Source organism: Leptosomus discolor, chromosome 6 (genome assembly GCF_034619465.1).
Source record: "Leptosomus discolor isolate bLepDis1 chromosome 6, bLepDis1.hap2, whole genome shotgun sequence".
Lineage (NCBI taxonomy): Eukaryota > Metazoa > Chordata > Aves > Leptosomiformes > Leptosomidae > Leptosomus > Leptosomus discolor.
This window is the reverse complement of record NC_141396.1, coordinates 56,323,919-56,351,083: the sequence shown is the minus strand read 5'-3', so window position 1 is coordinate 56,351,083 and position 27,165 is coordinate 56,323,919. Positions and strand designations below refer to the sequence as shown.

The 27,165-nt window shown below is 39.8% G+C and overlaps 2 protein-coding genes across 4 annotated transcripts in view; one reads left to right on the top strand and one right to left on the bottom strand.

Moving 5' to 3' along the window:
* The window catches only part of ESYT2 (extended synaptotagmin 2), an 81,319-nt gene extending 79,288 nt beyond the window's left edge, over positions 1-2,031 (bottom strand). For all 3 annotated transcript variants that reach the window (XM_086466664.1, XM_086466665.1, XM_086466666.1), the window contains exon 1: positions 1,675-2,031. In XM_086466664.1, the coding sequence (XP_086322790.1) occupies positions 1,675-2,031 (357 nt within the window). The remainder of the gene's footprint in view (positions 1-1,674) is intronic.
* Positions 2,032-8,417: 6,386 nt separating this feature from the next.
* The window catches only part of DYNC2I1 (dynein 2 intermediate chain 1), a 30,801-nt gene continuing 12,053 nt past the window's right edge, over positions 8,418-27,165 (top strand). The window contains exons 1-12 of the mRNA XM_086466801.1: positions 8,418-8,432; positions 10,710-10,763; positions 12,356-12,788; positions 13,358-13,410; positions 14,034-14,360; positions 16,061-16,119; positions 17,660-17,720; positions 20,421-20,498; positions 21,688-21,883; positions 23,562-23,664; positions 26,378-26,507; positions 27,019-27,130. Of these exons, the coding sequence (XP_086322927.1) occupies positions 8,418-8,432; positions 10,710-10,763; positions 12,356-12,788; positions 13,358-13,410; positions 14,034-14,360; positions 16,061-16,119; positions 17,660-17,720; positions 20,421-20,498; positions 21,688-21,883; positions 23,562-23,664; positions 26,378-26,507; positions 27,019-27,130 (1,621 nt within the window). The remainder of the gene's footprint in view (positions 8,433-10,709; positions 10,764-12,355; positions 12,789-13,357; positions 13,411-14,033; positions 14,361-16,060; positions 16,120-17,659; positions 17,721-20,420; positions 20,499-21,687; positions 21,884-23,561; positions 23,665-26,377; positions 26,508-27,018; positions 27,131-27,165) is intronic.

The following is a 27,165-nucleotide window of genomic DNA, read 5'->3' as shown; positions in this document are numbered from 1 at the left end:
TGTGACTTAAAATAACATTTACACACAGCACTAAGCTTGAATATCTGCTGCTTAGTTACCAGCAGATAGTTACTATACACAACCCTCCACAACAAATCTAGCTTCAGTTAATTCATTTTAAATGCATCAAATCAGGATACTTCCATTATATTGCTGCATGATTACAGGGGAATAAAAAAAATAAACCAACAACATAGAGCTAACATAAGAGCTATTAACCACATTATTTAAGGCTCACATCTCAGCTTCAAGCAGTAAAACCACTTCACCTCTCTTAAACACTGTCCTCGTTTTTATCATGATCTTCCACTAGAACTTGGGTACAAAATATGAAGAAACAGGAGTACTAAAAAAAAAAGAAAAGAAGAGTCCTACTTCACACCTACACACTATATTCTCTCCAGATGCCTGGAACTCCTGTAACTTCCTTAGTAGAGCCAGGACAGGTCACATCAGGTAGAGCAATTTGATCACATGAAAACAACTACCTGGATACTTATCATCACAACACTGCTCGGTGCACAGTCACTGCAGAGTACCTAGCAGAGATGCCGTGGCTACTACTGAGGAGCGGAGAGAAGCCAACAAAGAAATCACATGGAAAGGTTTAGCAGAAACCCTCAAGACTTCAGGTATGGAGACTGAAAGAGCAGCAAGCTCTGCACAGCAGGTCACCAGGGCAGGCCAGGAGGTACGGAGGCCTGGAGGAGCACTGGCACTACCGGGTGCCGGGCTGTCAGCCGTATTGAAGTAACTGTCGATCCTTCAAAGTAAAAACTACAAAGAACAAGTCTTCAACTTTGAAGCCGAGTTTTGGCTAAAAAATAATAATGGCAGTTCTAAAGACTTACTAGAAAGACTGAAACTTTCAAAGGAAGACTCCACTTCCAAAGAAAGCCTCCCAAAACCAATCTCAGCAACGCAGAGATAAGGCCACCATGGCCCCTTCACCTTAGTCTTCATGTTACAACCCTGAAACCAGCCAGAAACACCACCTCATTTTTCTGTCACTCCCTTTTAAGTAATGCTTTACTGAAAACCATAAAACTGTTACGATGCCGATTTTGTCTGCCTCTAATCTCAACTGTTTAAGAAAAAGTTCCTGCCCCAGTCGTGAGATCCGTGCGCCGTAGAGACATTGCTACATCCCAGACGTGCGCGTCACTGGCATCTGAGGGGGGAAAAAACCCAAACCCTGAGGTAAAGTTTATTTCTGCGAGGGAATCCCCGGCCATGACAGGTTTAGCGCCGCGGGGCTCTCACCCTTCGGCAGACGCGGCTCTCGGCTGCCCCGGGAGTCAACGGACCGAGTGCCGGCGAGGACAGGCCCCCCCGGCGACGGAGGGTCCCTCTGCCCTCCCGCGTCCGCCGACGCCGCTCCCGCCGCTGGACGCAAAGTCTCGGAAGGGACACGCAAACGGGGACGAGCAGCCTAGGGGCGCGGGAGAGGCCACCTCCTCCCTCCCTCCCTCCCTCCCTCCCTCCCTCCCTCCCGCCAGGCCGGCTCTGGGGCTCCGGCCTGTAGCCAGCCCCGCAGCCCGGGGAGGGGGCGGCCCCGGGGGTGGGCGTCCCGCAGCGCCCGGAAGGGTGGCAGGCCCCAGCCCGCCCGGCGGCCGCGCTGCCCGCCGTGCGCGGGTGCTCCCTCGGAAGCGCCGAAGGGTGTTGGCCACTCACCCACGCAGGCAGATCTGCGGAGGAGACGCTGAGCCGCACCGCCTCCTCCTCGTCCTCCAGGAAGGCGAGCGCCCGGCCCAGGCGGGAGGTCTTGCCGCCGCGGTGCCTGCGGATCCAGAAGAGCCCGCACAGGGCGATGAGGACCCAGCTGAAGCTCAGCCCCAGGTAGCCCAGCACATACACGGGGAAGATCAGCACGAAGCTCCTCGCGAACTGCGACACTAAACCCGTCACGTCCACGCTCAGCAGCGGCGGCGGCGGCTCCGGCACCGAGTCCCCAGCCGCCGCCTTCTCCGCGGTGGCGGGATCCGTGGCGGACCCCGCGCCGGGGGACTGCTTAGCCGCGGCCCCGCTCATGCTATCGCAGCGGCGGCTCCTACTACTGCTGCCGCTCCTCCCGCTGCTGCTGTTGGTGCTGGTGCTGCTGCTCCTCCTCCTCCTCGGGCGCTGGCTGCGAGCGGGCAGGGGGGCAGGGCGGCGGCGGCGCCTCGCATCCTGCGCCCGGCCCCGCTCACCGCGCACCGACACCAGCCTCCGCCCGCTTCCGGGTTCGGGGCGGCCCGGCCCAAGCGGCGGCCGCCGCCGCCGCGGGGAGGGGGTGCAGGGGGGGCGGGTGTGTCACCGCGAGGGGGCGCTTCCTCCCCGGCCACGGCTATTGGCGCCCAGAGCGCCACCCAACCGGCCTCCCCGCCCTGCCACCGCCCCCTGCCCCGGGCAGCAGGCGGCCCGCGGCCCCCTCCCCTCCGCCGGGCCCGACCCGGCCTTACTCTCGCTCATCTTCCCCCTCCAGGCCTGCCCTGGGGCGCGGGCGTTCGCCCTGCGCGGCGGGATCCGGGACAGGACGAGGTTGTCGCCGCCTCTCGCCGCGCTCTCCGTCGGGACCCCCGCCGCCTCGGAACCCCCTGCCCAGCCGCCCGCCCCACCCGCCCGGAGGCTATCGCTGCTTGGTCTCGCAGGAGCGAGGGGGCAAGGTGCCGCGGGAGGAGGGGCGGTCACAAGGAAAGGGGCTCTTGCCCGTGGCACGGAGCAGAACCCGCTCGCCCAGGGGTTGGGGACAGCGGGCGCGCCAGTGTGCGCTTCCTCACGGGCGGACCACGCCAGCTCCCCGCTCTCTTTAGTCGCGGATGCGGTGGGATGGTTTCTACCTGTTACACCCTTCGGTAACAACCTTCGTATTTTTCTGTGGTCTCTATTGAGGGACATTATTAAAGGAGCGACTGACCAATGGCTCGGAGGAAGCAGAGGCCGGTCGCTCCACTCCTTGGTGACATCAGGTGTTGCCCGAAGCTTTGCTCACACGTCCTCAGATAAAGGTGGCACCCACGACCTTGGGGTTACACAAGCCCTGATCTGTGGAACTAAAAAAGCTGATTTTCTACAGCCTTGTATCTTGTACCCCTTTAACACCTGGTTCCCACATCATTCCTCCTGCCATATCTTTTCAATAATTTTAATGTAACCACCAGTTCCGTAAGGGACAGCTGTTGCTTGTCCTTAGCTGTGGGCTCATCAGTTTGCTGATAACACTTGCTGATTAAACTCAGCATTTACCAGGAGTTGTGGTTTGGGGTTTTTTTATTATTGTGGCTTTAAATAGCCAACCTTTCACTTAGTGGGAATGAGGGTCCTTTCTCCTCTCTTCAGCTGCCTATTTTCACAGAATTTGTAGGGCTTTATTAGACTAGTATTTGCAGGCAGGGAAGAGGGGAGAATGAGTTCAGCCAATAGGCTGAAAAGTTGTGAAAACACATACAAATGGACAAATAGGAAAGCTGCATAAGCTTCATTTCCTTAAGAAGTTAAAGCAATCTCATCTCAAATATCCAGAGAAATGGAAAGTCACAAAGGCAGCAGCACAAAAGGAAAAGTTGTTTGCTCAATGCTGCACAGCAGAATTGGAAAAAGAATCCATATCGTGACAACTGAACGTGCTGTTCTGTTCTATCATCCTTCCAAATTGCCTCCGTGCCTGCAATCAGACACAGTGGATCACTAAAAAACAATTTCTGGCCATAGACTCGCGTTGCTCTCCTTTACTCCCTCTTTACCACTGACAGTGTGTGTTCTCCATGTGTGTAATTAGGTTAGTCAGGATGAACATTCAGAACAACCAAATGATACAAAAAGGAGTAGCAAAATCAATGATTTATAATTAGATGGTAATCCAGGCTTTGAAATGCCCTCAGTTCTAAAGAAAACACCTCAGGCTGTGACAGTGAGGGGACTGAAGGGCAACATAAGCCTCTATAAGAGCTTGTTACCTTAAACTGGGGTATCGAGTACGACTCTGTGACCTCTTTGGATACCAATATCACACTTCTGTAAATGTGGGTGATTTTTTTGCATTTGTTGGTTTCCTCTTCTAATTACTTTGTGTGCTTATACAGACTTTCTTGTGAACTCCTCACTCCTGAGTTTCAGTAACACCAAGTACAAATTGTGTGTTGGCTCCCTCCAGTACAACCAATACTATTAACATTTTCTCATTTTTTCAAGTCCTTTGTTCTCAGTCTTGGACTCCGTTTCTCCATTTTACTTCTCTGTTTGGAAGTGTATATACATCTCATAGTATCTGAAGTAGAATACAACTGTACCACAAACCAAAATGAAAATTCAAAACGAGAAAAAAACTATTGAATTGACATGTCGTTTGCCAAATAACACTTTACCATATGCTGCATCTTATACTGCTCTCCTTTATGTCTCAGTGTGTATTCTGCAAATGAGCTGGATATAGAATTTGTAGAGGAGTACCCTGTACAGTCACTATTAATACACTGGAGAAGCACATGAGAAAAAAAAAATCAATCTTGTAGTAGCATTTAGGATGACAAACATATAATTGTAGGCCTGACAGCCTAGCATTGATCCTGGGCAGAGTAATTCATTACAGATGTTTGGTTAATCAGAACTAGAGGTAGGTGATACTGTGCCAGTCAAATAGGAAAACAGAAGGAAGATCTCGTAGCATTAATTTGGTAGCATTTATCTGGGACATCAATAGAAAGTTCTGATAAAGAGGTTACCACTGACTTCTTAGAACTTCTGTAGGTAACTGGCTTGGCCCCGCGCAATATTTTGATGAAACTGGGTGGTATGAAATTAGCATACCCGTTACAATAATAATAGGGACAAAGAGTCTTGTTAAAATCGAGATGCAAATCCTGCTACTAGGGGATAAATGAAGGTCAGTTACTCTATTATAAATAAAGTTTTTTTCATAAAAATTTCTGGATAAACACAAGTTGTTTATTCTAATCATTTTGGTGCTGATAAGTTAATGATTTGCTTAAGAATCATGGAACTTTTCATTCATGTATTTCCTGATCCTATTTTTCAGTGCTTACCATAGCAGTCTTCAATGCGTCGGGAACCTTTGAGGATACCCACTTATGCCACACTTGGCTTTTCCTCAAGTATCCTATAGTGAATTGTATCAGCTACAGAGCTGATTATATTGATCTGATTTACATAATATTCATTCTTTTCACATCCTACTTTGCAGGTCTGTTACCTTCTTAGAGTTTTAATTAATACTTTTTGCTTGCAGCATTCGTTGATAGCCATTCTTAGCCACATGTGGTTGTTCCTCCTTTTTATCAGATTCCCTTTTTGTTTTTCCAAACTCGATGGCTTCCGTTGGAGTCAACATAGTGTCGTCTGTCCTATGTTTGTCTACCTTGCATCACATCAGTTTGCCATGATGCTTTCTTCCAGTAAGTACCAGCACTAATCTTCAGAACAACTTCCCAAAAGATCTTCTTTATACATCTGGGGGTTTGAAAATGAGAAAAAGCAGCAAAATTCAGTTTATATGGTGAGCAAGAAAATCTAAGTTTCCCCGACTTCTTTGGATGGAACACATGTTTTGGAAGCAATTTTAATTGTTGCTTCTTGACCATTTTCAGTAGCAGTTAATCTTCCTGAAGAAGAAATATTGTCCTGAAGAGACAGAAATACTTTCCACTAAAACGTGTTTCTTAATAAGTTTTCACAATAATCATCTCTCCTTTTTTTTTTTTTTCCCTAATGGGATTCTTACAAGTTATAGTTCAATACTTCAGAGATCCACATTTTTGCTGTTTCTCTTTATGAACCCTGAGGACTAACATAAGCATGTTGAACACTTTGCAAAAGGTCATTTATGCACCTCTGTTGACAGTAATATTTGAATTTTCTTCTCATTTTTGTAAGGCTTCAGCAGAAATTGGTTAAAAAAGGGAAAAAATATAGCTACAAAGCCTAGATCCTAACAAATCTCTTCATTCATACAAAAACCTTTTTTTTTTTTAAAAAAATAAGAAAAGAATCATCACTTTTAAGCATGATGGAGGGTTGCCATGCTGTCCCTATGAGAGCTGATATTTCCAGTAATTTTTTGGTGTAATGCTGTGGTGCGACATGCCATAGAGAGGTGAAGAAAAATGCATTACTGCTTTGCAGGATTAGAGAAACATCTAAAGACCAAAAAAAAATCGTTTATTACTACAGAATGTAAAAAGCTGAGTTATTTTATATTCCTATTTTTTTAGCTAACAGTGCAGGTGAAGAAGAAGATATGTGTCCAAGCTGGACAAGAGAAAAGTATGTAGAAGCTAAAATTGTATTAAAATTCCCAAAAAGCCTTGTTTACATCACTTTTCTTTCCAGGAAAAGCTAGGGCCTTTTATACTGTCTATTAACACAACAGATATGTGCCGTTTTACTCCCTGTATTCACATGATTCTAACACCCATTTTTATAAAGACAGTAAAACTACTGATGTATTCATTTTTTCCCCTGTGTCGGTGAGAAACTGTAGTTTATTTGAATACATGGTGGAAACACTTAAACATGCACAGATTTTAGTTCTATTATTCCAAAGGTGTTATTCCAGCTTGTGTTCTCTTGCAGCAGCTAAACTTCAGTTTGATCCCTGGCTTCAAGGTTTGAAAAGTTCTTTCCAAACCCTCTAGTGGTGCCTTCCCACAGCTGTATTTGTCTCTTGCCATAAAGCTGTCTGACTGGTGTACTCTAATAGCGGTAAGGAAGAGCTTTTGTCAGCCAAAACTGATTTTGTTTCTTTGTTTTGGTAAGAAAAGCATATGCATATTCTAAAGAGTAGGTAGGACCATAACTCAAAAAAAGATTTTTCTTTTGTCTGGTCTTTGGTATTACATTTGCTAGTTTTAGTTACATGTATTTGCTATATTGTGGTTAAAAACAAAATTCAATTTAGTACTTGCAGGTAGTTTTCGTCCTTCAGCCCTTACTATGCGGATGCCAGTTCCATGTGATTGTAACACTGTCACCACTTCGGCTAAAGAGCTCTTTGAGTTAACCCAAGATGGCTTGTAAGTGCATTTTTATTTGCTCAGGGAAGAAGACAGAAAATGCTTATAGATTATTATTGCTCTGAGAAAGACAGCTAAATAATTCATAAGGATGTTTAGAAATAGTTTAGTATCCATAGATGCTTGTATTAGGTGGATGTAATTTAACCCTTAGAGGTCACACTTACAGTTAATGGTGGTTTGTTGGCTTGGGTTTTTTTCAATAAAATACTGAGGTTTTTTTTTTTTTCCTCCTAATTGCCTGCTTGTGTTTGGTTTTGTGCTACATGATAAAGGAAAATATTGCATAGTCCAGACAATGGGGCAACTTTTACAGCATTTTTAATTTATTCTGGAAACATGAATAAGAGGCAACTGTGTCAAGGCTTTGTACATATTTGTCAACTGACTAAGGCCAAGTGTAAGGGGTTAAGTTTTATCTCTTTGAAGTCACTGTGACAAACTCCCCATTGAACTATTGCAAGAATGTTTCTCAAAAATGCCTCTTCCTTCGTGGTTTTTTTTTCTCTTAGTAGTCAGTTTTCTACAAACAATGATTAATATTAGCAGTAATAGTTACATATTAACTTTTTTTTTTTAACTCTTAAAAAAAAAATAGTCAAAGTTAAAAAGTGCCTGGAGGAATTTTCACCCGGTCTTTTAAATGGCACGTTAATAGGTTGTAAATACTTGCTGTGGAAATCGCACACCCCTTTCCTGCAGGCATTCATCGTTTACCTCCAGCTTGCCTCACGCCTGCTTGGTAAGCTGCCACTTGCGCTTTGCTGCAGAAAACAGCTCCGGTATTTGTTACTGTGGGACTGTTATTAACATTTTTACTTCTCCAGGTGTTGTTCACACCCGCCTGTACCTAACGCCCGGGTACACGGCAGGTTCATCACGCCTGTCTCCCTTTTGTCCCCGCAGTAACGGCGCGTGCCTTGGCTGAAAGCGAGCGAGCCGCGGCCAGGAGCGGCCCATGGCACGCTTGGCCCGCCAAGGGCCGGCAGCGAGCAGCAGCAGCAGCAGCCCAAGGCACTCCCCGGGCCGCCTCACGGGATGGCGCCCCCGGGCCCGGGCCCCAGGGCCCCTCCGCCCGAGCCTGCCCAGCTGGGCACCGGCAGAGCCTCCCCGCAGGCGTCCCGGAGTGCCGCTTCTCGCCCAGGAAGGGCTGCAGACGGCCAAGCGCCATCCCGCTGGGGTACATGCAGCTCCGCCATGACACGCTCCCTCACCGCCTTCTCCCTTCCCCACAACCCCCTGCGGCAGCACCGCCCGCCCGGCCTGGCGGCGGGCACCGGCGCTCATCGGTCGCTCCGCCGCTCGGCTGCTCCGCCCTGGCCGCCTGTTGCTAGGCAGGCCCGGACGCAGCTGCCCTCGTTTCCTGCCCGCTCGGAGGCGGGGGGTGGCGGTGCCCGGCCCGCCCCCGCCATGGAGGGTGACAAGGTGAGGGGCCGCGGGGAGGCGGCCGGGGCCCTGGGGAGCCGCCGAGCTTGCCGGTGCCGCCCAGGCCCGGCTCCTGCGAGCACCGCGCGAAGGGCCGCCGCGCCTCTTCCCTTCCTCCGCTCCAGGCGGGCCCTGAGGAGGCGCCGGGGGCGGTGGCCGCGGGGTGCGACCGCCGTCCGGCCCGGCTTGTTCTTCTGCTCAGCCTCCCCCTGCTCCCGGCCCTTTACGCTTTGGGCGCCTTGGCGCCTGCCGAAGCCATCCTCTCACCCGGCTGCCGCCGCTCGCGTCCCTTGGCGTTGAGTAAGATACGGCTTCTGTGGGGGCGAAGGCAGGGAACAGCCCTAGTGTTTCTTCTGCTGGCCCCGAGAACCCCCCTGGCGCTCCCTGTAGAGTTCGGGTCTCCTTGTTTTGTCAGCATGCCGGTGAAACTCTCACCCAAGTAGCGGCAGTAAGGAAGCCCTTACTCCTCTAGCAGAAGGGTGAGGCTGTATCCGCCGCAGACCTTTTTGCAGAATAGGGTGGATGGTTTATGAGTATAGCCAAAGCTGTTAAAGTTTCAGATTGTAGATAAAGTATATTTAATAATTGATACTCCTGTAACTGCTAAGTGTTGGGGTTTAGTTCTTTAGGAACCCACGTAACTTTTGTGTGATGGTGTTAAATTGTGAAAAGTTTGGAGAGCTCCAACATGAATAAAACTACATGGACATGCTAAAGTACTTAAAGGGAGCCTATAGGAAAGGTGGGGAGAGACTATTGATCAGGGAGCTTAGTGGTAGGATATGGTAGGGTAATGATTGCAAACTGAAAGGGGATAGGATTAGATTAGATATTAGGAAGAAATTCTTCACTACAAGGGTGGTGAGACGCTGGCACAGGTGGCCCAGAGAAGCTGCAGCTGCCCCCTCCCTGGCAGTGTTCAAGGCCGGGTTAGATGGGGCTTGGAGCAACCTGGTCTAGTGGAAGGTGTCCCTGCCCATGGCAGGGGGTGGGACTAGATGATCTTCAAGGTCCCTTCCAACCCAAACCATTCTGTGATTCATTCTATGCTGGTGTTACATAGATACTTGAAAAAGCAGAAGTATCAGATCACTTTTATTACTGTTGTGTGAATCTGGATTTTGCAGCTAATTAATTTGTGATCAAGCTGAATAGAAAATGGAGTAGGAAACAGAGTGGCTGGGCAGGGTATGTGTAACAGCATGTTAGGACCACTCTAAAAACTTTCATTCAGATATTTGAGTAACTGTGGTACATCAGTAACCTCTTTACTGAAAGGAGATGAGTTGGTGAGTTGTGATGGAAAATTAAACTTTGATCTAGAATTTTTCAGTATAAGTTGGTGTAAGTCTGCCAAAGACCCAGAGGTGGTCATACTGACAGCTACACTGTATGAGAAAGCCTCCTTTTGCTCTTTCTGTTCTGTCAAATCAAGGCTATCACTCGAGCTTCTTACCTATTTGAGGGCTTCCACAATGATACTTCCATATAATGAAATAGCAAAAAACTGGGCATAATATGTTTATTTTCTCCCTCCAGTGCAGCTCACTATTCAAATATGCGTCAGCAATTATTTTGTTAATCTTCAGTAACTTTTACCAAGTCTAAATTTGAGAATAATTGTAGCCTCGTCATGATGCTTTGAATATAGTCATCATGGTTCAATGAATTAGTTACAAATATTCAATAGATTAAAATTCCTCATTTGCTTTATTGGTCTCAAACAATATGATTCTTTTAGTTTATTCTATTTAGCAGCAGCCAAGCAGTTAAGGGCAGTAACTCTGCAAATGAAGATAGAAGAAATACAACCTATTTAATTAGGGAGAAGTCTAGTGAAACAGTCTCCATGTATACTCTGATTATTTTAATTATCTTTTTACTTTTTTCTTCAGTGCTGCAGACAAATATTTCATATGGCAGTTAACTTACACATGTAGTCTGAACCATTTTAAAATATTAAGTGACAGATGATTGAAAAATAGTGCCAGCGTTTTTTGAAATGCGTGCAGTTTCTAAACCAGAAGCTTCCTTGGTTTGCTTGAAATGCACAGTAATCTAACTATTTTTAACTTTAAGTGTTTAAAAGTCTAACAAAAATGTGTTGGGGTTATGTCAGATCCCTGCTGCTGAAAAAAAGAAGGATTACATTTGTCATCGTATTTTTAGATGCGCTGCTTGCCCATGTTCTTTATCCCCTGAAATATTCTTACAGCTGAGTTTGGGGTGACTCAAAAAAATGGGTTACTCAGTCTTTTTCTGTCTGTTCTGTTCTAGAGAAGAACCAGAGAAGATACTTGGAAATCAGAAGAACTTAGGAAACATCTTAGGGTGATTTTATTTTATTTCTACTAGTTTTGATGTTAAGTTATCTTACAGCAATGGAATTTATAGATGGTCTAAAGACAGAGGGTTGGCTGCTTGTTCTATTGGCCACTCTGCCTTGTGGGATCTATAGTAGCTCTATAAGGCTTTTTGGTACGCCAGGCGCTTTAAAGATCTGTACTGTTTGTATTCAGTGATGCAGATTTAATGTGTAGCTGCCAACTTCCTCGCCACAACTGACTGTTCTGGAATCTGTCTAGTCCAAGGGTGTCCAGAGGCTGACCCATTCAACTGTTTCTAGCTACACAAGTTGTGTAAGATCACTCCACAGATGTCTTAATTAGGTAAATTGAAAAAATACTGTTGTGGTGGTAATCACAAAGCACATAATGAGGTCTGGTTTGCTGGCCACCCAAATCCAAGTTACAGCTCTGCTTAATATGTACTTATTCACTTTCCTACACGTCTATTATGTATTGAATTCGTTATCATCATCTATCATGTTTGTCATGTGCTTTTAAACTGGTTAATTACTTTATCCGCTGGTCAAATAGGCATTCAGGCTCCAATCAGTTACACCACTGATATTCATATTAGTTTTGTGCCGTATTTTTTAAAAAACTGTTTTCCAATATGTATCTTTTTTCCATGTCTTGTGCAGATCTTCATTAGTCCTTTGATAAACTAAAGCATCCTACTTGTTACTCTATTATCTAGCTTTCTGTCAATTACATTTCAAAGCTCCCCGTTATTTCGGTGCCAGTGCTACAGTGTAAGTGCTTCCTATTTTTTTAGACGTTCAGTAACATTTCCACTATTTCTGTGTGGGCTAAAGCAAACAAATTTGAGTTGAAACACCTTAGTTCCAACAAAAATGATGTGATTGGACTTTCATTTCTGTGAAACAGATGGATAACGTTTAATTCACTCATTGACTATAACCAAAGCAAGTTCTGTTTCTTCTGCATTGAGTAAATAGCTGAAAACATGGGTGTAGTGAAATCAAAGGGAGTTAGGCTACTTGCTTCAGGAAGGTTAAAATATAATCTCTTATGACTTTAGAAAAATATAAGAATAGTTATATCCTCAAGGGATCTAGGCCAAAAACTTTCTTTCATAGTTTTTATATGCTGATTTCTGTTTGAGTAAAAGCTAATCTTCTATTCTAAAGGCAGCTGCAGGATGTCATCTACTATTACTGTTTATATCTGTTACGTATTAGAGAAGATGGCACAGTTTCTATCTACAGGAGCTAACAGCTTTAAGATGCTTAGTTAATTTTTCAACCAGGTTTTAAACAGAATGCACAGTTCCTCAGTAAATTTTCTTTTTATACCAAATTATTTTCAAACATGTTGAAAATGCAGCTTATTATTTATTTAATTCATTAATTCTTTTTACAGTAAGTACAGACATAATGTTCGTAAATTTACAAAGTAAGCCTAGAAATATGTCAGCATTTTAATAGGATTTGGGAAATTAAATTCCTAGTTAGCAGTCCACTGATTTTTTTTTATTAATATACTATATCAAAATAGATTGCAGAATTATAATATTAGTTTTTGTTTTGTCTTGGTTTGTTTGTTTGTTTGTTTCAGGCATCACAACCAGATAGTCAAAATGAAGAGCAAAAGCATAGAGAAAAGAAAGTGCAGAAAGAGAAGTCTGTTCGTGACACAGACACACATAAACATGAACGCAAAGACAGAGGGAAGAGCAAGGAAAGAACGGGAGAGAGAGAGAGATTTAAATCTGGTGAAAGAGACAGGCATAAAGTGAGAGAGAGAGAAAGAGGGAAAGAGCACCAGACAGAAGGAGACCGAGAGACACACAAAGATAAACTTCAAGAGTCGAGTTTGGAGAAGGAAAGATACAGTGTACCAAAAGATAAAGACAGGGAGAGCAACAGAGAACGAGAGAAAAAGCATAAAAGACATGAGATAAAACAAATAGATACAGAAAATAATGTGAAATCTTTTGAAGGAAGAGATAAAGAACATCGCAGAAGAAGAGAAAGCAGGCATCATTTAGGTAAGTTGCTTTGGGTTGCTCTGGTACTTTGAAATATTTGCTATTTAGATAGAAATACTCTGAAACCGTACCCCCATCTGTACAGAGAGGATAAAGACAGGCAGGTGTGAATGCCTACTGCAATGTGTATCTTTACAGAATCTTATGGTAACCTAGTTTTATTTTGGTGCTTTTAAAAATTCTGACGTTAGTTTTTCTTCCTCTGAAGAGAGGGTGAATGTCACTGATTTTGTTGGTCAGTTGACGTGAAGAGAATAAGGACTTTCCTGACTAGACATTCTCTACTGAGTGATCCATTTGAATTCCCAAGTTGCAGGCTGATTGCTGAAGTTAGTAGCGTGTGTCATTATTCTTACCATTGCACAAGACAGTTGGGAACAGGGGGATTCACTGGGAAAGAAAAAGGTGCAACCAACTTTTTCAATGGAATATCAAGTTATTTTTAGAAAGCTTTTATGTTTCAGAAAACCCATGCCACTGAAATACTCTTTTCTACGTGCTAGAATTAATTATGTACAGAGTTTGAGTATAATAAAATTTGTTCATTAATGGGTACATATGTGTTCTAGAAGATGAGAAAACAAGAAGTGAAGAGCAAGAAAGACAACGTACAGAAAAGAAGGTAAAGGAAGGGAAAGGAATGAAGTGTTTCATAATGGAATAAGATAAAATTGTAGAATAATGAAAAAACTGGATCAGGCTCCAGTTCCCAAGAAAGCTAAGAGATGCATAGATAGTAAGGTCCTCAGAAGTGTACGAAACACATACCAACAAAATAGGTCTGAGCCATTCTATTTTAAGGACATACTTCATTCTTATTTTAAAGTAAAAGTAAAATAAAATTTACATAGCAAACAGTGATTTATTTTTGTACAGCTACATCTAAATTTTCCATCTGCTATTTATGCCTTTATTACAAGGATGTTGGTAAGCATACATCCTATTTTGTGTTAGACGACCTAGTAAACAAAGAACTGAATTTTTGTGTGAAGAATACATAATCCAAAGAATTTTCAGTAGCAGAGTATGCAATGTCCCAGAAGAAATATCAGAATCTCAAGTGATATAATGATTTGAAACTTGCTGTCATAGGAGATTAAAAAAAGTGTCTTAAGATCCACATGGCAGAAAGAGATTAGGTACTTACAAATCCATTGTTCTAATGGTCAAAAATGGATAGATTTGTGAAGATAAAACAGTCTTGGAGAACTTCCTGACTCTTCAATATTACTGTTTTCTTTCCAGGATAGTGATACCAAAAAGAGCATTGACAAATTTTTGGCCTACAGAGTTGAAGAAGATGAACATGTACACAGGTTACAGAAAGATCAAGAGTTGGATAAAGAGGGAGAAAGAAGACACAGAGAAAAAAAAGACCATTCTGTTAGGCCAGGAAAAGAGAGGCTTTCAAAAGAGAGAAGGCATAAACGTTATGAAAAGGAAGAGGAAGAAAAACATAAATCAAGGAGATCTAAAGAGGGATCGTCCCATGGAGATAGAGAAGGGCAACCAGCAGAAGCTAATGAGAGACTAAGAAGCAGAGAAAATGAAAGAAAGAAGCATGATCTAAGGGTTAGTTTTGTTAAGACTTTAAAAAGTTACCTTAAAACATACTTTAATTGCTGATATATCATCATTGATAAGGTGAATAATAAAAAATGCTAGGATTGTAAGTCAACATTTTCTGAAACTTGAGGCTAAAGTGGTAGATTAAAATACTACATCTGCATTTAAGTATCCTAACCCACAGCTGATTCCTTCCATGGAAGTTAAACTAGAAACTTGTCGATATGTTAGAAATGTCTTTTATTCATAAAATTGTTTATTGCTGTGGCTTTTGAAAGTTTTACTAACACTTTGATGTGGAGATGAGAATAGGCTAGAGGTCCATTAAAATGTATTGGATGCCTTTATGGAGGAAAAAAAAAATTAATAAACTATTTTCAATGTTAGCAATGAAGGGAGCGTGAATATCTAACTCACAAGTAGGCGTGTGAGTAGAGATCCCTTATATTTATGGGGTTTGCCTCTACTTCTGAAGCCACAGAATATCTTTTATGTTTCTAATACAGAGCATGATGTTGTATCCTAGAGACTTAATCAAAACTTTGACATTTTAAATTGTTTTTTATGGACAAGTACTCATTCTACAAGAATGACAGAAGAAATATATAGTAATTTGTCACTCTTAAAATCAGGTAAGTTTTATGGAACACAGAACCATTCAGATGGTCTACGGTAGTTTCTCCTGCTGCCTAAAGAGTGAAGGTGTACAAAATTCTCAAAGAAAAGTTCAGAAATGTATTTTCTAGTGAAAATATTAGGCATTTTCAGTGTAGGGGCTCACCACAACTGACTTTCTGTAGCAGAATTCAAAAGTCCTATCAGGAGCTTGCTCAGGGTTTGACTTCCTTGGAAATTAACTCAAGTAGCTGTTACAGAATATATGTGCTGATGCTGATGCTTCTGTTTCAGAGTTTTCTTTTCCTCATGCTCATGGATAGAGAAAAGCACCTTTATCTTAAACAACCTATTGAATACATTTCCAAACTTAGGCAAACCGTCATATTGCAGAATTTAAGACTCAAGTCCCTGTACTGGGGATTAAAAGTGCCTGAGACTGTTCCCTGTCCCTGGGTCCAACTGGTGTGAATTGTTGCAGTCCATACTGTTAAAATCTCATTCTTTGGAACACGCTGGCCACAGCCCACTGACGTCAACCCTTAGTCCCTATCAGGTTTTCAGCCATGCCTAGGGGTTATTTAGGAAAGTGCTCTGGGCTTACAATTTAAGCAGTATACACCGGGCCCAGAGCAGTTTTTGACCATTATTACTAATACACAAATGTGAAGTTATCGTATAAAAAAAGCCGGAATTTACGCTGGTAAATCATAAAAAGGTCTTTTAAGCAAAGAAGAAGACTCAAGATCCCTTCTTGTTTCTTTTCTGAAATGTGTTGCAGAAAGGGATGTCACCAAACTTCAATGGCAAGTATTTAAAATTTTCAGGAGAGGCTCGTATTTTGTGTTTAGCATATCTTTCATGGGGTTTTATTTTCTTTGCTTACCATATCTGTAAGGAGGAGATTGTTCTGACATTAGTTCATACACAGAACTTATAAGCAATGACTGATAAAAAAAAAATAGTATGTGTCATTGAAATAATTAATTAGAAACCTTTCTTACTGTTCAATATCACTACTACTAATGTAGGTTCATATACATATTTCCTCCCAGCATTTCTGACACATGAATATTGTGACTTTTTTACAGAACAGCGAATGCAAAAAAGAGGAGAGGATTCAAGAAGAAATGAGCCATCAACATGTAAGGTAAATTCAGAGATTTAAAATAAGTATATACTGTATGGTATCTACTAAGATTCAGTTACCACCAAAACAATAAGCGTGAATTCTTGATCTCAAATATCTAGGTTGCATATAATTTTTTTCATAGACCCTTTGTACAATACTATAGCACTTAAAAAAATAAAAAATCTGGTGTTTTGCCTCTGAGAGGATTCATAGAAAAATGTATGTATTTGTAATCCTTTTTTTTTTTTCTACCCCAGGATAGCAAGATGTCATAGAATTCTACAATAGTTTGGGTTGTAGCGGACCTTTAAAGGTCGCCCAGTCCAACCCCCCTGCTGTGAGCAGGGGCATCTTCAACTAGATCAGGTTGCTCAGACCTCCGTCCAACCTGACCTGGAATGTTTCCAGGGATGGGGCATCTACCACCTCTCTGGGCAGCCTGTGCCAGTGTTTCACCGCCCTCATTGTAAAAAATTTCTTCCTTATATCTAGTCTAAATCTGCCCTCTTTTAGTTTAAAACCATTACTCCTTGTCGTATTGCAACAGGTCCTGCTAAAAAGTTTGTCCCCATCTTTCTTATAATTCTCCTTTAATTACTGGAAGGCCACAATAAGGTCTCCCCAGAGCCTTCTGTTCTCCAGGCTGAACAACCCAACTCTCTCAGCCTGACCTCATAGGGGAGGTGCTCCAGCCCCCTGATCATTTTTGTGGCTCTCCTCTGCACTCATTCCAACAGGTCTGTGTCTTTCTTGTGAGTTAGCCATTTCTGAATGGCAAGGAAGGCAATATAGTTTATTGCATGTCCCAAAACCCTGGTTCAGCCTCAAGCACTGTCAACGTTGACATTCTGATTTGTTATGAGAGGATCCAGCCAAATTTTTATTTTTATTGGTGCCTTTTCTTAGGTTTGTCAGTCCCAACAGCAGTATATATGAATACCCGCTTACTTAAGAAGTCAGCACATTCTTTTCTTGAAGTCTGTCAGTACTCATAAAAAAATTAGATATGTTGTTAAGGAACAGAGCTGGCTGTTGATTTTCTCCTGCAATCTAACCCTGATTGTATTGTCCTTGTAAATAAAACCCCTGAATGAGAGACCAGGTTTGAATGTCAGTCTGTGATTTATAGCTTTAGAGCGTATTACACCAACCTGATCTTGATCTCCAGTTTGCAGCGGATATTAATACAACTAATAAATGTGTGGGTTTAATAGGTTTTTTCCTCCTTACTTTTTGTTCCGTTTTGATGCAATTATAGGCATTAAATTTGGACAAGGTTTTTGCAGTTCTTAGCTGGTTAATCACTTGGCTGTTTCATTATAATTTTGTACCATAAATAGAGACCTATAAAAGTATTTGTAGAAATATTTCAGTTTATTGGAAATTTTTTTCAGGATTAAATTATATTTTTTTTTAAATTAAAGATTATTAAAAATAATTTCAGGAAAAAATACTTGTTTTTTCTAAAACAAACAAACAAAACCCCAGAAAACAAAAGCAAAGCAAAACTAGTTCTTTCTTCTGAGTTAACCAATAAAATTGATTTTCTCTTTTTCAGTAGGACGGTAAAAGATAAAGGAAAACTCATTGAGAAAGAGGAAAGGGACACAAAACAAGAGGTAAAACTATTTGGGCTTCGAACTTAGAATGTTGCGTTTTTCTTGGGATTAGTAACAATTACAATATGTGTTTCAATATAGTGCCATTCTAAGATAAGATTTATTTATATTGGTCTTCAGGTATCTCCTAACCTCTCCTTCTGGATACAGAGTTGGAAAGTGGATTTACTCTGTATAAATTTGCTAAGCATTGAAGGTAGCCAGGTATTCAACTGTATTTCAGTATCTTCTATGCTTGAAAAAATAATTATCAATAAATGGGAAGAGTTTAGATGTCATACAAATCGTCTACAAATCATCTACACATAAAGTATATTATTTCTTTATATAAACAGCTGACATAGGCAAATAATATGTAGTGTAAACCAAGTAAAACGCAGCAGCTAGCAATGTAATTCATACATGTCTTTTAAAACAGTTGCCATAAGAAAGGGGAAAGTATTTTTTAAATGTTTAAATGGACAGTTGCGGACAGGACAACGTATTCAGCAAGTCTGAAGTGCAAGGAGTATAGACTGGTTTATTTGGACCAGCCTGTGTCGTTACAGCCTAACTATACCGTAAAAAGTTTTAAAGTATTTTGTCATTTTTTCAACTGTTTGTAACCATCCCCCAGAATCCAAATTCTGTTTTGAAATGTTTTAGGATTATGGTCCTGATTTAGGAAAAAGTAGTAGTACCTAATGAAGATGTCCTCTTCTATATTCTCATGTTATGGGCAGCGATTTATTTTTCATGTATCTTTCAGACGTGCATTTTTCAAAACTATACTAACTTCTATTAAACATGGCTGTTTTCATGCCAGAAATACTTCTCTTTCAAGGATGTTCTAAAACCTCTGTTATTCTTTCCTTCTAGTTTCCAATACAGTTCCATTATGCTTGCTTTAGTGCTAGCTCAAATACTTTTTTAGGGTTTTATCCCCCTAATGAGCTTATTGAAAGCGTGTTTGTCTCTTCTCTGACTTAATTTTGCTGACCTAGACAAGCCATATTCTTCATTCCTCTCATCATTCTAGCAGTTGTCTCTTTGTCTGTTTCAATTGCTCTGATTTTTCTTGAATATAGGTGACCAGAGTTGAACACAGTACTGAATGTGAATTTTCATCAATGCCTTGTGTAGTACTGTATGTGACATAAACACTTACCTGTTTCCGAAAGAAGTAGCTTTCTGACATATCCTTAGATTTATTCTGCACAGCTCTTAACCACTGTGGCCAACAGTCACCCTGGATGAACTGATATGTTCAAACTATTCTCTTCCTCTATTGTTTGCAGCAGCTGAGGTTCCAGGTAGCAACTGGCATTGATGCCAATCTTTAAGGCCCAGATTCATCTCACCTTTAGGTGTGAATTGTCTGTGGTGAGGACCTAAATTTCCCTAAATTTCCTTTCTGTTTTGTGGAGAGAAATAGACAGATCTGTCCTTTTGTATTTAGTCTCCTTTTCCATTATCTTCTTGGTCTTCATTGGCAATAGGAGGCAACTTAGGTGGGTGAGATCCCTACTTAAGATCTGACTCAACAGGGATAAATAAATAAAATTTCATGGGTTTGCACTTTATGCCCAGATGGATGATCTGACTAATACAATTTATTCTTAATCCAAAGATTGATCTGAGAAATGACAAAATGTGGCAACCAGAAAGAAAGACTGAAGTACTATAGTCCTGGTTCTAGGAGTCTGATGACTCTGAAAAGTAAGATATCCATAGAAGCTGTTTACTGCTATATAATGTACTTAATACTTTGAAAGTATTACATTCTGTGAAAACTAGGTGGCTCTAGCTCTTGAAGAGTCATGAAAGGACTAGAAGTGTGCCTAACTTGGTGTTTGACAACCAGCTGCTGTCCTTTGGTTGTAAGTGTAGAAGCAGGTGATAGGTGTGCTGTAATGCTGCATGATTTTCATAAAACTTCACATTTATTTCCATTTTGAAATCTTTTGAAATCCCTTACATGTGGATAATGTAGTCCATGACTTCAAAGAGGCTGTTGAAGGAAAAGGCTGACTAAAGATAGAATAGTTTGGTGTGTGTCATTTTAAGCTTTTTGTTTGTTGGGAGTACGTGTTGGGGTAATTAAGTGGCATTATTTTAATCAAGTTCAATAAGCTGGAGATAGGCAATTTCTTTGAAGTTATTTTAGGGATGCCATAAATCTTATTCTGTGTAAATACAGTAAAGGATTCATTGTTAACAAAATTATTTATGTATAGAATACCTTATTTTCCTGTTGGATCCATGTCTCTATTTTCCTGGTTCCAACATCTGCACTATTTTATCAACAGATTGAGTCCCTTGGTATAATTTAAGTATAGGGATAATTTTGGCTAATTCTCGAAAAAGTAGAATAGTCTTATTTTGTTCTTACACCATCGTAAGAGCTCCTGTATACTATTGAAATGACAGGCAACACAGCAGTATGTCTTTCCCAGTAAAAATACTGATGGAAAACAGTTGGTCTTCCCAAGACAGGGTTGAGTTCTGTTTTTTCTTCCTGTATTATTATTTTGAGTCAGTAATTACCACTTGTTAATACACTTTTATTTATATTCCTAAACTGAATTTGTTGTATGTTTGCTTGAAATTGTAGAAATATCTGAGAAGAACAACTATTCATCTTACGCTAAGATTTGACAATAAAGATGTAATTTTTTTTGGTAAGATTATTTAACAGTTTCATTTATTTTTCTCATTTAGGAAATGAAGGATTCACACATCTATAATTCAGACACTGGGTTTGATAACTTTTCAGCAAATTATGAAGATGATTTTGAAGTAAGTAAAAGCGCACAATTGTCCTTTTGAAGTGTATCTCAAGTATCAAAATAGTGATTAACTTTCTTCACAGAAGTAAAAATGACAGGATGTTACGCAGTTTTTACTTACTCTTTTTTGGCAACAGTGACCTTAACTTGGCTAACAGTAGATAATAAGTAACCAGAATGTTATGTAGAAACTCTGTGCTATATATGTACTTAGTTTTCATCAGATGTTGGGAACCAACTTTTGAGTTGAAATCTTCACAAGATGCTCTTTCTGTCTTCCTGGATTTTAATAATTTAAATGATTTTCTGTGAAAAATGCTGGATTTTGTAAATAATGGGAGCAAATAATCTATTTCAGGAGGAAAAAAAACCCTCGTTTTTCATTGCAAAAATATCGTTGAAAAAAGTAGTGACGCACAGCAGTCCCTTCACTAACTTGTTTAATTGAACTCTTACTTTTTAGCTCTCCTTCGTTTACTTTAAAGTTACTAAGGTAGAAGCGTGTGTTGGACGTGCTGTCATTGCTAGCTGAACCAGCTGTACTTCTGTGTTCAGAGAAGCCAGAGTTCACCTCCACTTCATGTTAGGAATGGTGTCCGCTGTTGAGCTGTGCACAGTAGTAGCCCTTCACCATTCAGTGGAGAGAAATGAGCACATTTAAGACTTGTTTGTATCATTTGTGTTAGGTGATTATTTTAGCATGAACTGAATTGTCGTAGTTAAGAGGCTTATTGAAGTGTGAGCCTTGTGCATGGGCTTGCAAACAGATAGTGTGGTAGATTAGTAAATTTGAGCCTGCCATTGAAGGGCAATTTGAATTAAAACTGTCAAATTAACAACTTCATACATCTGTAGAGTGTTTATGCCACTGAACGCTGTCGTTTTATTTCTTTAAAGAACGCATAATTAACCTAAACATATAGTTCCTACTTTAGGATAAAAATAAAAAGGAACCTATTTTGAGCACTGAAGAGCAACACTGTGGGATTGTCTTCTCTTGATTAAAATTACTGCACAATCAAGACATGCCACTTTCTTTCTATCAAACAGTTTTTTTAAAATGCCTTTTAGTCAGAGGATTTATAGCCATCTGTATGAGAATTTTATTTTTGGCAGCATTTTATAATTTCTTAAAAGATCTTGAAAAATACATCTGTAATGCATGATTATTAGTTATTGAAAGTACTGTTATTTTAAAGGATTATGAAGATGATTTTGATGCTGATGAAGACAAAAGTGGTGAAGAAAGAGATGCAGAAGAAAACCTGAGAGAGAGTCTGTTTTCCAGAACATCAGAAATTGAAGAAATTCAGAGAGCAATTACTGCAGAAAATGATCAAATTTGTACTTCACTGCCAAAGAAAATTGAAAATGAAAAAAAGGAACGAATCATGGGTATGTGTCTAGATACCAGTCTTTTTTTATTAAATGTATGAATAGCACATACAATTTAGGAGTAAACAGGCCACTTTTTCTTGAAGTCTGCCTAGAGGCAGAAATCTGGTCCTCTGGATGAGTCACTTAGGTTTGTGGGTAAGTACTGTAACTTTCACATTGCTAAAGAATGATTCAGAGGCATTACTAATCATTTCCAATGTGAAGTATAAAAATTTACAGACTGACATTTAATATGTCTTATTTTGGGTAAGAGGAGGATATGAGAGTCTGGATTTTGAAAACTGGAGGAGTGCTAGAACAGTTTGGGGCTTCCGGTGCCATTAATTTGCCTTTTTCTTTTAAGCAAAGTTGAAGCCACTGCTCTGGGTGGGAAGGCGAGAGAAACACCGATACTACTTAAATATATAGTTCTGTATCACTTCTAAAATGCATGTTTTTTTCTGAAATGTTAGTATAGAATTGTCATCTTGCATTCAGCATTGATCTGATACCCGTGAGTGCCAGATCTACATATTTAACTAACTACAGCCGTGGTTCCCCTTTGCACTCTCCACTTACGGGAATGGCAGTATAGAATCACTGTGCAAAAGAATCTGAAGCAGCTTTTTACTGTAGTTTGTACAACTTTAGTACAGTCACTGAAGAATAGCATGGAATTTCTGTAAGTGTTTACAGTATCAATAGATTTTCAGTTACGTAGTCATTGCAAGTCAGAACCAGTATACTGTAATATGAATTTCTTCTTGCAGAATATTTATGCAATTATTATTATTTTTCTAATAAACCATGTGGAATCAATAAAAGAATTCAATTAATGCTATAGATCTAATGAACAGGATGGAATTCTAATATAGAATCAAATTTTAAATTCTGAATTGTAGCACTTAGTACTTTATTGTAAATTACACAACACTTTTTTTTTTTTTTTTAAATAAATTTTGATCTCATTTGGTTAAAATGCTTCTTGATTGTTCTGGTAATGACTTTCAGAAGTTTAAATGTATTTTACCAGTATTACCTATAGAGACAGTCTTCCTCTGAGGAAGTGAAATACAATTGGTCCTGTCTGGAAGTTGGATATTAAGGTCAGTTAGCTACAACCTAGCCAGGAAAGGGAGTAAAATTGATGTGACATCAGATATTGTAGTTGTTCCATTAACTGTGGCTTTTAAAGCAGTAGTTTTCAATGTTTTTCTTATTCATCCAAGGACATCCAACAGTTAAGCTTGTGTTGATGAGGTTTTCCACTAGCTGTAGTGATGAATTCTTGTTTAGAGGTGTAGCATGCACATGGTGTAGTCTGTGTGAATTTGGTATGCTTTTTAGAATTGGTCATAGAGCGTTTTACTGTACACAGGGGAGCAAGGGACCAGCTAATGGCAGGAGAAAGAACGAGGCACTTTCTGCATCTTGGTCTTCTAAAATAAAAATTACAATGGTCAGTCATTTTGAATTGATCGGTAAAGGATCATAATAAAGGATAAATGCTGGCCCATTACTGAGGCTAAGCAGCTTATTGTACTGATAACTGTGCTGGAGCGTGTTGTGTAATGTGCAAGCTAGTAACTTTTAGTAGCTGTGTTGTAATAAATCCGTTGCTTTTTAGACTTACTGCTTTACATTTTTATGCACTGTAAAGTGTGAATTATAACACTAGCAATGTTTTATATCACAGAAAGGCAATACTCTTCTGTCAGAAACTCTTTTTGTGGAATATTCATGGATTTTCAAATGGCAAACCAACGACAAAGTAGCAGAAGCATGGCTAGTAAGCAGAAGTAAGTGTGTTTTAAATAATCCACACAAAATTTGTTCAGTATATTTGAAATATGTGGAGTTTATAAACATGAGGCTTTTAGAGTCAAATATTATTTTGTAAGCTAACTGTAGTTAGTTATTTAGTAAATATAATTTACAGGCTTTGCTACGTGTCCATTTATAACAGAAATTTATCTGTATATCAGTTCGTGTGTATAATTTTATTACAGAATGAGTTGCCAGGATTCTACTTTCTTTGGTTGATTCTTTGGTCACTTCATTAGATATTGACTTAGAGTACTAAAGGGCAAGCTGCCTGCTTTCAGGCTCTGCAGAACTGTAATTTCTTGAAATAATCAAGACTCTATATGGTACATACTGTTGCCAAAATAGCATGTTCTGTTTCAGGAATAACACCAGTTGGTGTAAAAACTTGTTATTACTGATCTAAAATTGATCTAGATTTGAGACATCTAAGACAGCTCCATATTAAAGAAACAACTTGATGCCTGCTTCTTGCGAAACTTGCCAGGAGCCCAGATTCATCTGAAGCACTGTATATATCTCCAATTTTTTATTACATCAACTGGATGCATAAAGCAAGAATATTAAATTTTATTGATAATACTAGATTCCACTGCTTTGTGGCTGCACATCAGTGGCCAGTCTTCACATAAGGAAGATTTTATTGTCTAGGCTGTCTAATTCACCTTGCCTAAATTTATATGCCCAAATTTTACATGATTTCATTGTCTAGGCTTTCTCTCTAGACAGTGGAGACAGATTAGGAAATTCAGGAAGGCATCTCTCTGAAAAATTGCCTTCTGAAATGTTTGTCAGCCTCTACTGATTATGACTATGTATGTAACTTCATGTACATACTAACAACGTATATACTCTGTGAAGATAACCAACATTTTAATGGAAAAAGAAACCGTTTGTGGAATTTAATGCTGTAATGATACATCATTACCAGCAAATAGACTGAAAGCATCACATAAATGAGCTGTGACACTTTGGCGTTGTAAGTATTCATATGAGGCTTATTAGTTTATTTTAAGGATTTGTCTGCATGTATCAAGATTTGTAACTAGGAAGCAACTTTCATACGTTTGAATTAATCTCAGCAATCTGCCCACAATGTTTGTGAAGAGGTGGTGTATTAGGAATTAGAAGTAAAAATAAAATGTGGGTAAGAAAATGCAATAGATGTCATCAAGTAGCAAAAAGGAGATGTGAAAATTGTCCTTATGCATAAAGAAAAATCCAGCCTAAAATATTGGAGGAGAAATTCCAGCTCATGTTGCTCTAGTCTTTTCCCTTTTCAAAGACTATCTTACTGAGAAGAAACTGCAACTAGGATATGCATCTGTAACACTGTTTAGGTACGGAACTGCTACAGACCCGTAATTGTGTCTGGGTTGTGTTTATATTAAATATATTAAAAAAACCTGGAAGTGCAAGAGAGAAATGGAGAACATTTTCTTACTGTGGAGGAATGTGTACTACAGCAAGAGCATGGAATTGACTTGTAAACAGACATCTGTATGTAATTCAAGCAGTTAACTCTTAAAATATCTTAGCAGTAAAATGACATTAAAGCAGATAGATAGTTGTGTGAATTGTGACAAAGATTGACTGTCTTTTGATTATCCACACATTCATACAAGCGGAGTGGTATTAATCTCTGTAGTTGATGATAAGTAATATCCCATAAATGTTTTAATATCACATAACTTTTTTTTAATTGTCAGAGTAAGATACAGGATATGAAGGTAGACTTGTTTTCCAATTAAGAATCAAAATGTAGTTTTATTTATGAGCAAAGATGAAAAAATTAAGAATTGAGGTAGGCAGAAAGTAAAAGGATTGAGGGAAGCTGGGTAAGGCAGTTGAGTTATTTTTTTAATCATTCCAGCAAGGGAGTTTAGGAAGAAAGAAAGATTTGAGATTTCATAGGACAAAGAGATTCAGGTATCTCAAATACTGTACAGTGTGCTAATCCTACGCAAAACAAAAAATACAAGTGGAAAAATACATAGTCTGCCTCAATCTCAAGTACTCATTTTCATACAATTTAGATCAAGCCAAATAGATGGGTTTTGGAGGCGTACTTTTTGGGGAAGAGGTCAGTATTCATGTCCACAGGTTATGAATCAGTAATAAATTAATTTCTTACATATGTTTACAATACATTTTAGGATTGCCGCTATTGTTATTTGTTCCCCTAGTGATGTAAAGGGATACAAATTCAGGCAGTCTATTACCGATGGAGGTCATTCAAAATATATCTGCATAAGTCTAACAAAACCAGGACATTCTAGATGATCTTTATAAAGCATGTACACATGTAGATGATGTAAGTTAATAAAATGAGTTGAAGAGAATTAGCCACCATCCTAAATATAGGAAGAAAGAGACTTAGGCAAGATGATTGTGCTAGGCTTTGACAGTTTGGGTTGTTTAATAAACCACATAAGTTTGCCATTTGCAATCAGTATTGCATTTTCAAATATGATAATTATCTCAGCATAACATTAAATAAGAACTCATAATATTATATGTACTTCTACTGATATATTTTTATCAGTCAGTTTTGATACAGCTTCAGTTCTCCTAGATCAATGTATTGTTAGATCTCTGGTACTGTACAAAATCATGTTTTCTCTTTTGGAATACCAAATGCTTGGTCTTAACCATTTTTGTGTTTCTCTCTTGTAATTCATTCTAAAGAAAACGGAGTTCAGAACTTCTCCCACTAATTGATCTGGACTTCTCAGTTAGTTTTCCTTTATTGGATTTGCCTCCTGTAAATGAGTACGACATGTATATCAGGAATTTTGGTAAAATGAACACTAAGCAGGTAGGTAACAAATATGTAGTAATACTTAAATCCTGAAAGTGCTGGTTCTTGTTCTGGAAAATGTTTTTCCTTACAAAAGAAAGTACATTAAAGTAACAAATCAATATTTTTTTATCTCTAAGCCTTAATTACTGTAAAGCAATGATATCAAAATGTTTTGGCCAAACAGGCCGTTTCCTTTTTGTGTTAGAAGAGGGCTCTCTTATGTTCCTTCTCTATTTCTAAAGGACTTTCTGTATGTCTGTGGCTCACTGTCCCAAGTGCACTGGGTTTAGTGTTTATGCATCATGTAAGACATTCTGTATTTTTGTAGTAGATCTAACACTCTTGTGTGAAATGTGATAAAATGTGCACACACAAAATAGTGACGCTGTCAGTTTGCTTAGGTCTGAATTTACAAACAGAAGAGGTTGAGCACATCAGTTTTAAAAAGACTAAGTTCTGTTCAGTTGTGTGCTGTCATTCTTAGCTGTGTCACACATGTATTGATCACTTTATCTCTGTATTTTAGGCATATGTTCAGTGTAATGAGGATAATCTGGAGAGAGACACTCAGACTGAGGAAGTTGAGACATTGGAGAAATGGACACAGCATCCAGGAGAAAGTGCCCTTGTATCTGGAGGTGAAGAGCATTTTAATCTTATTCATTTATGGACA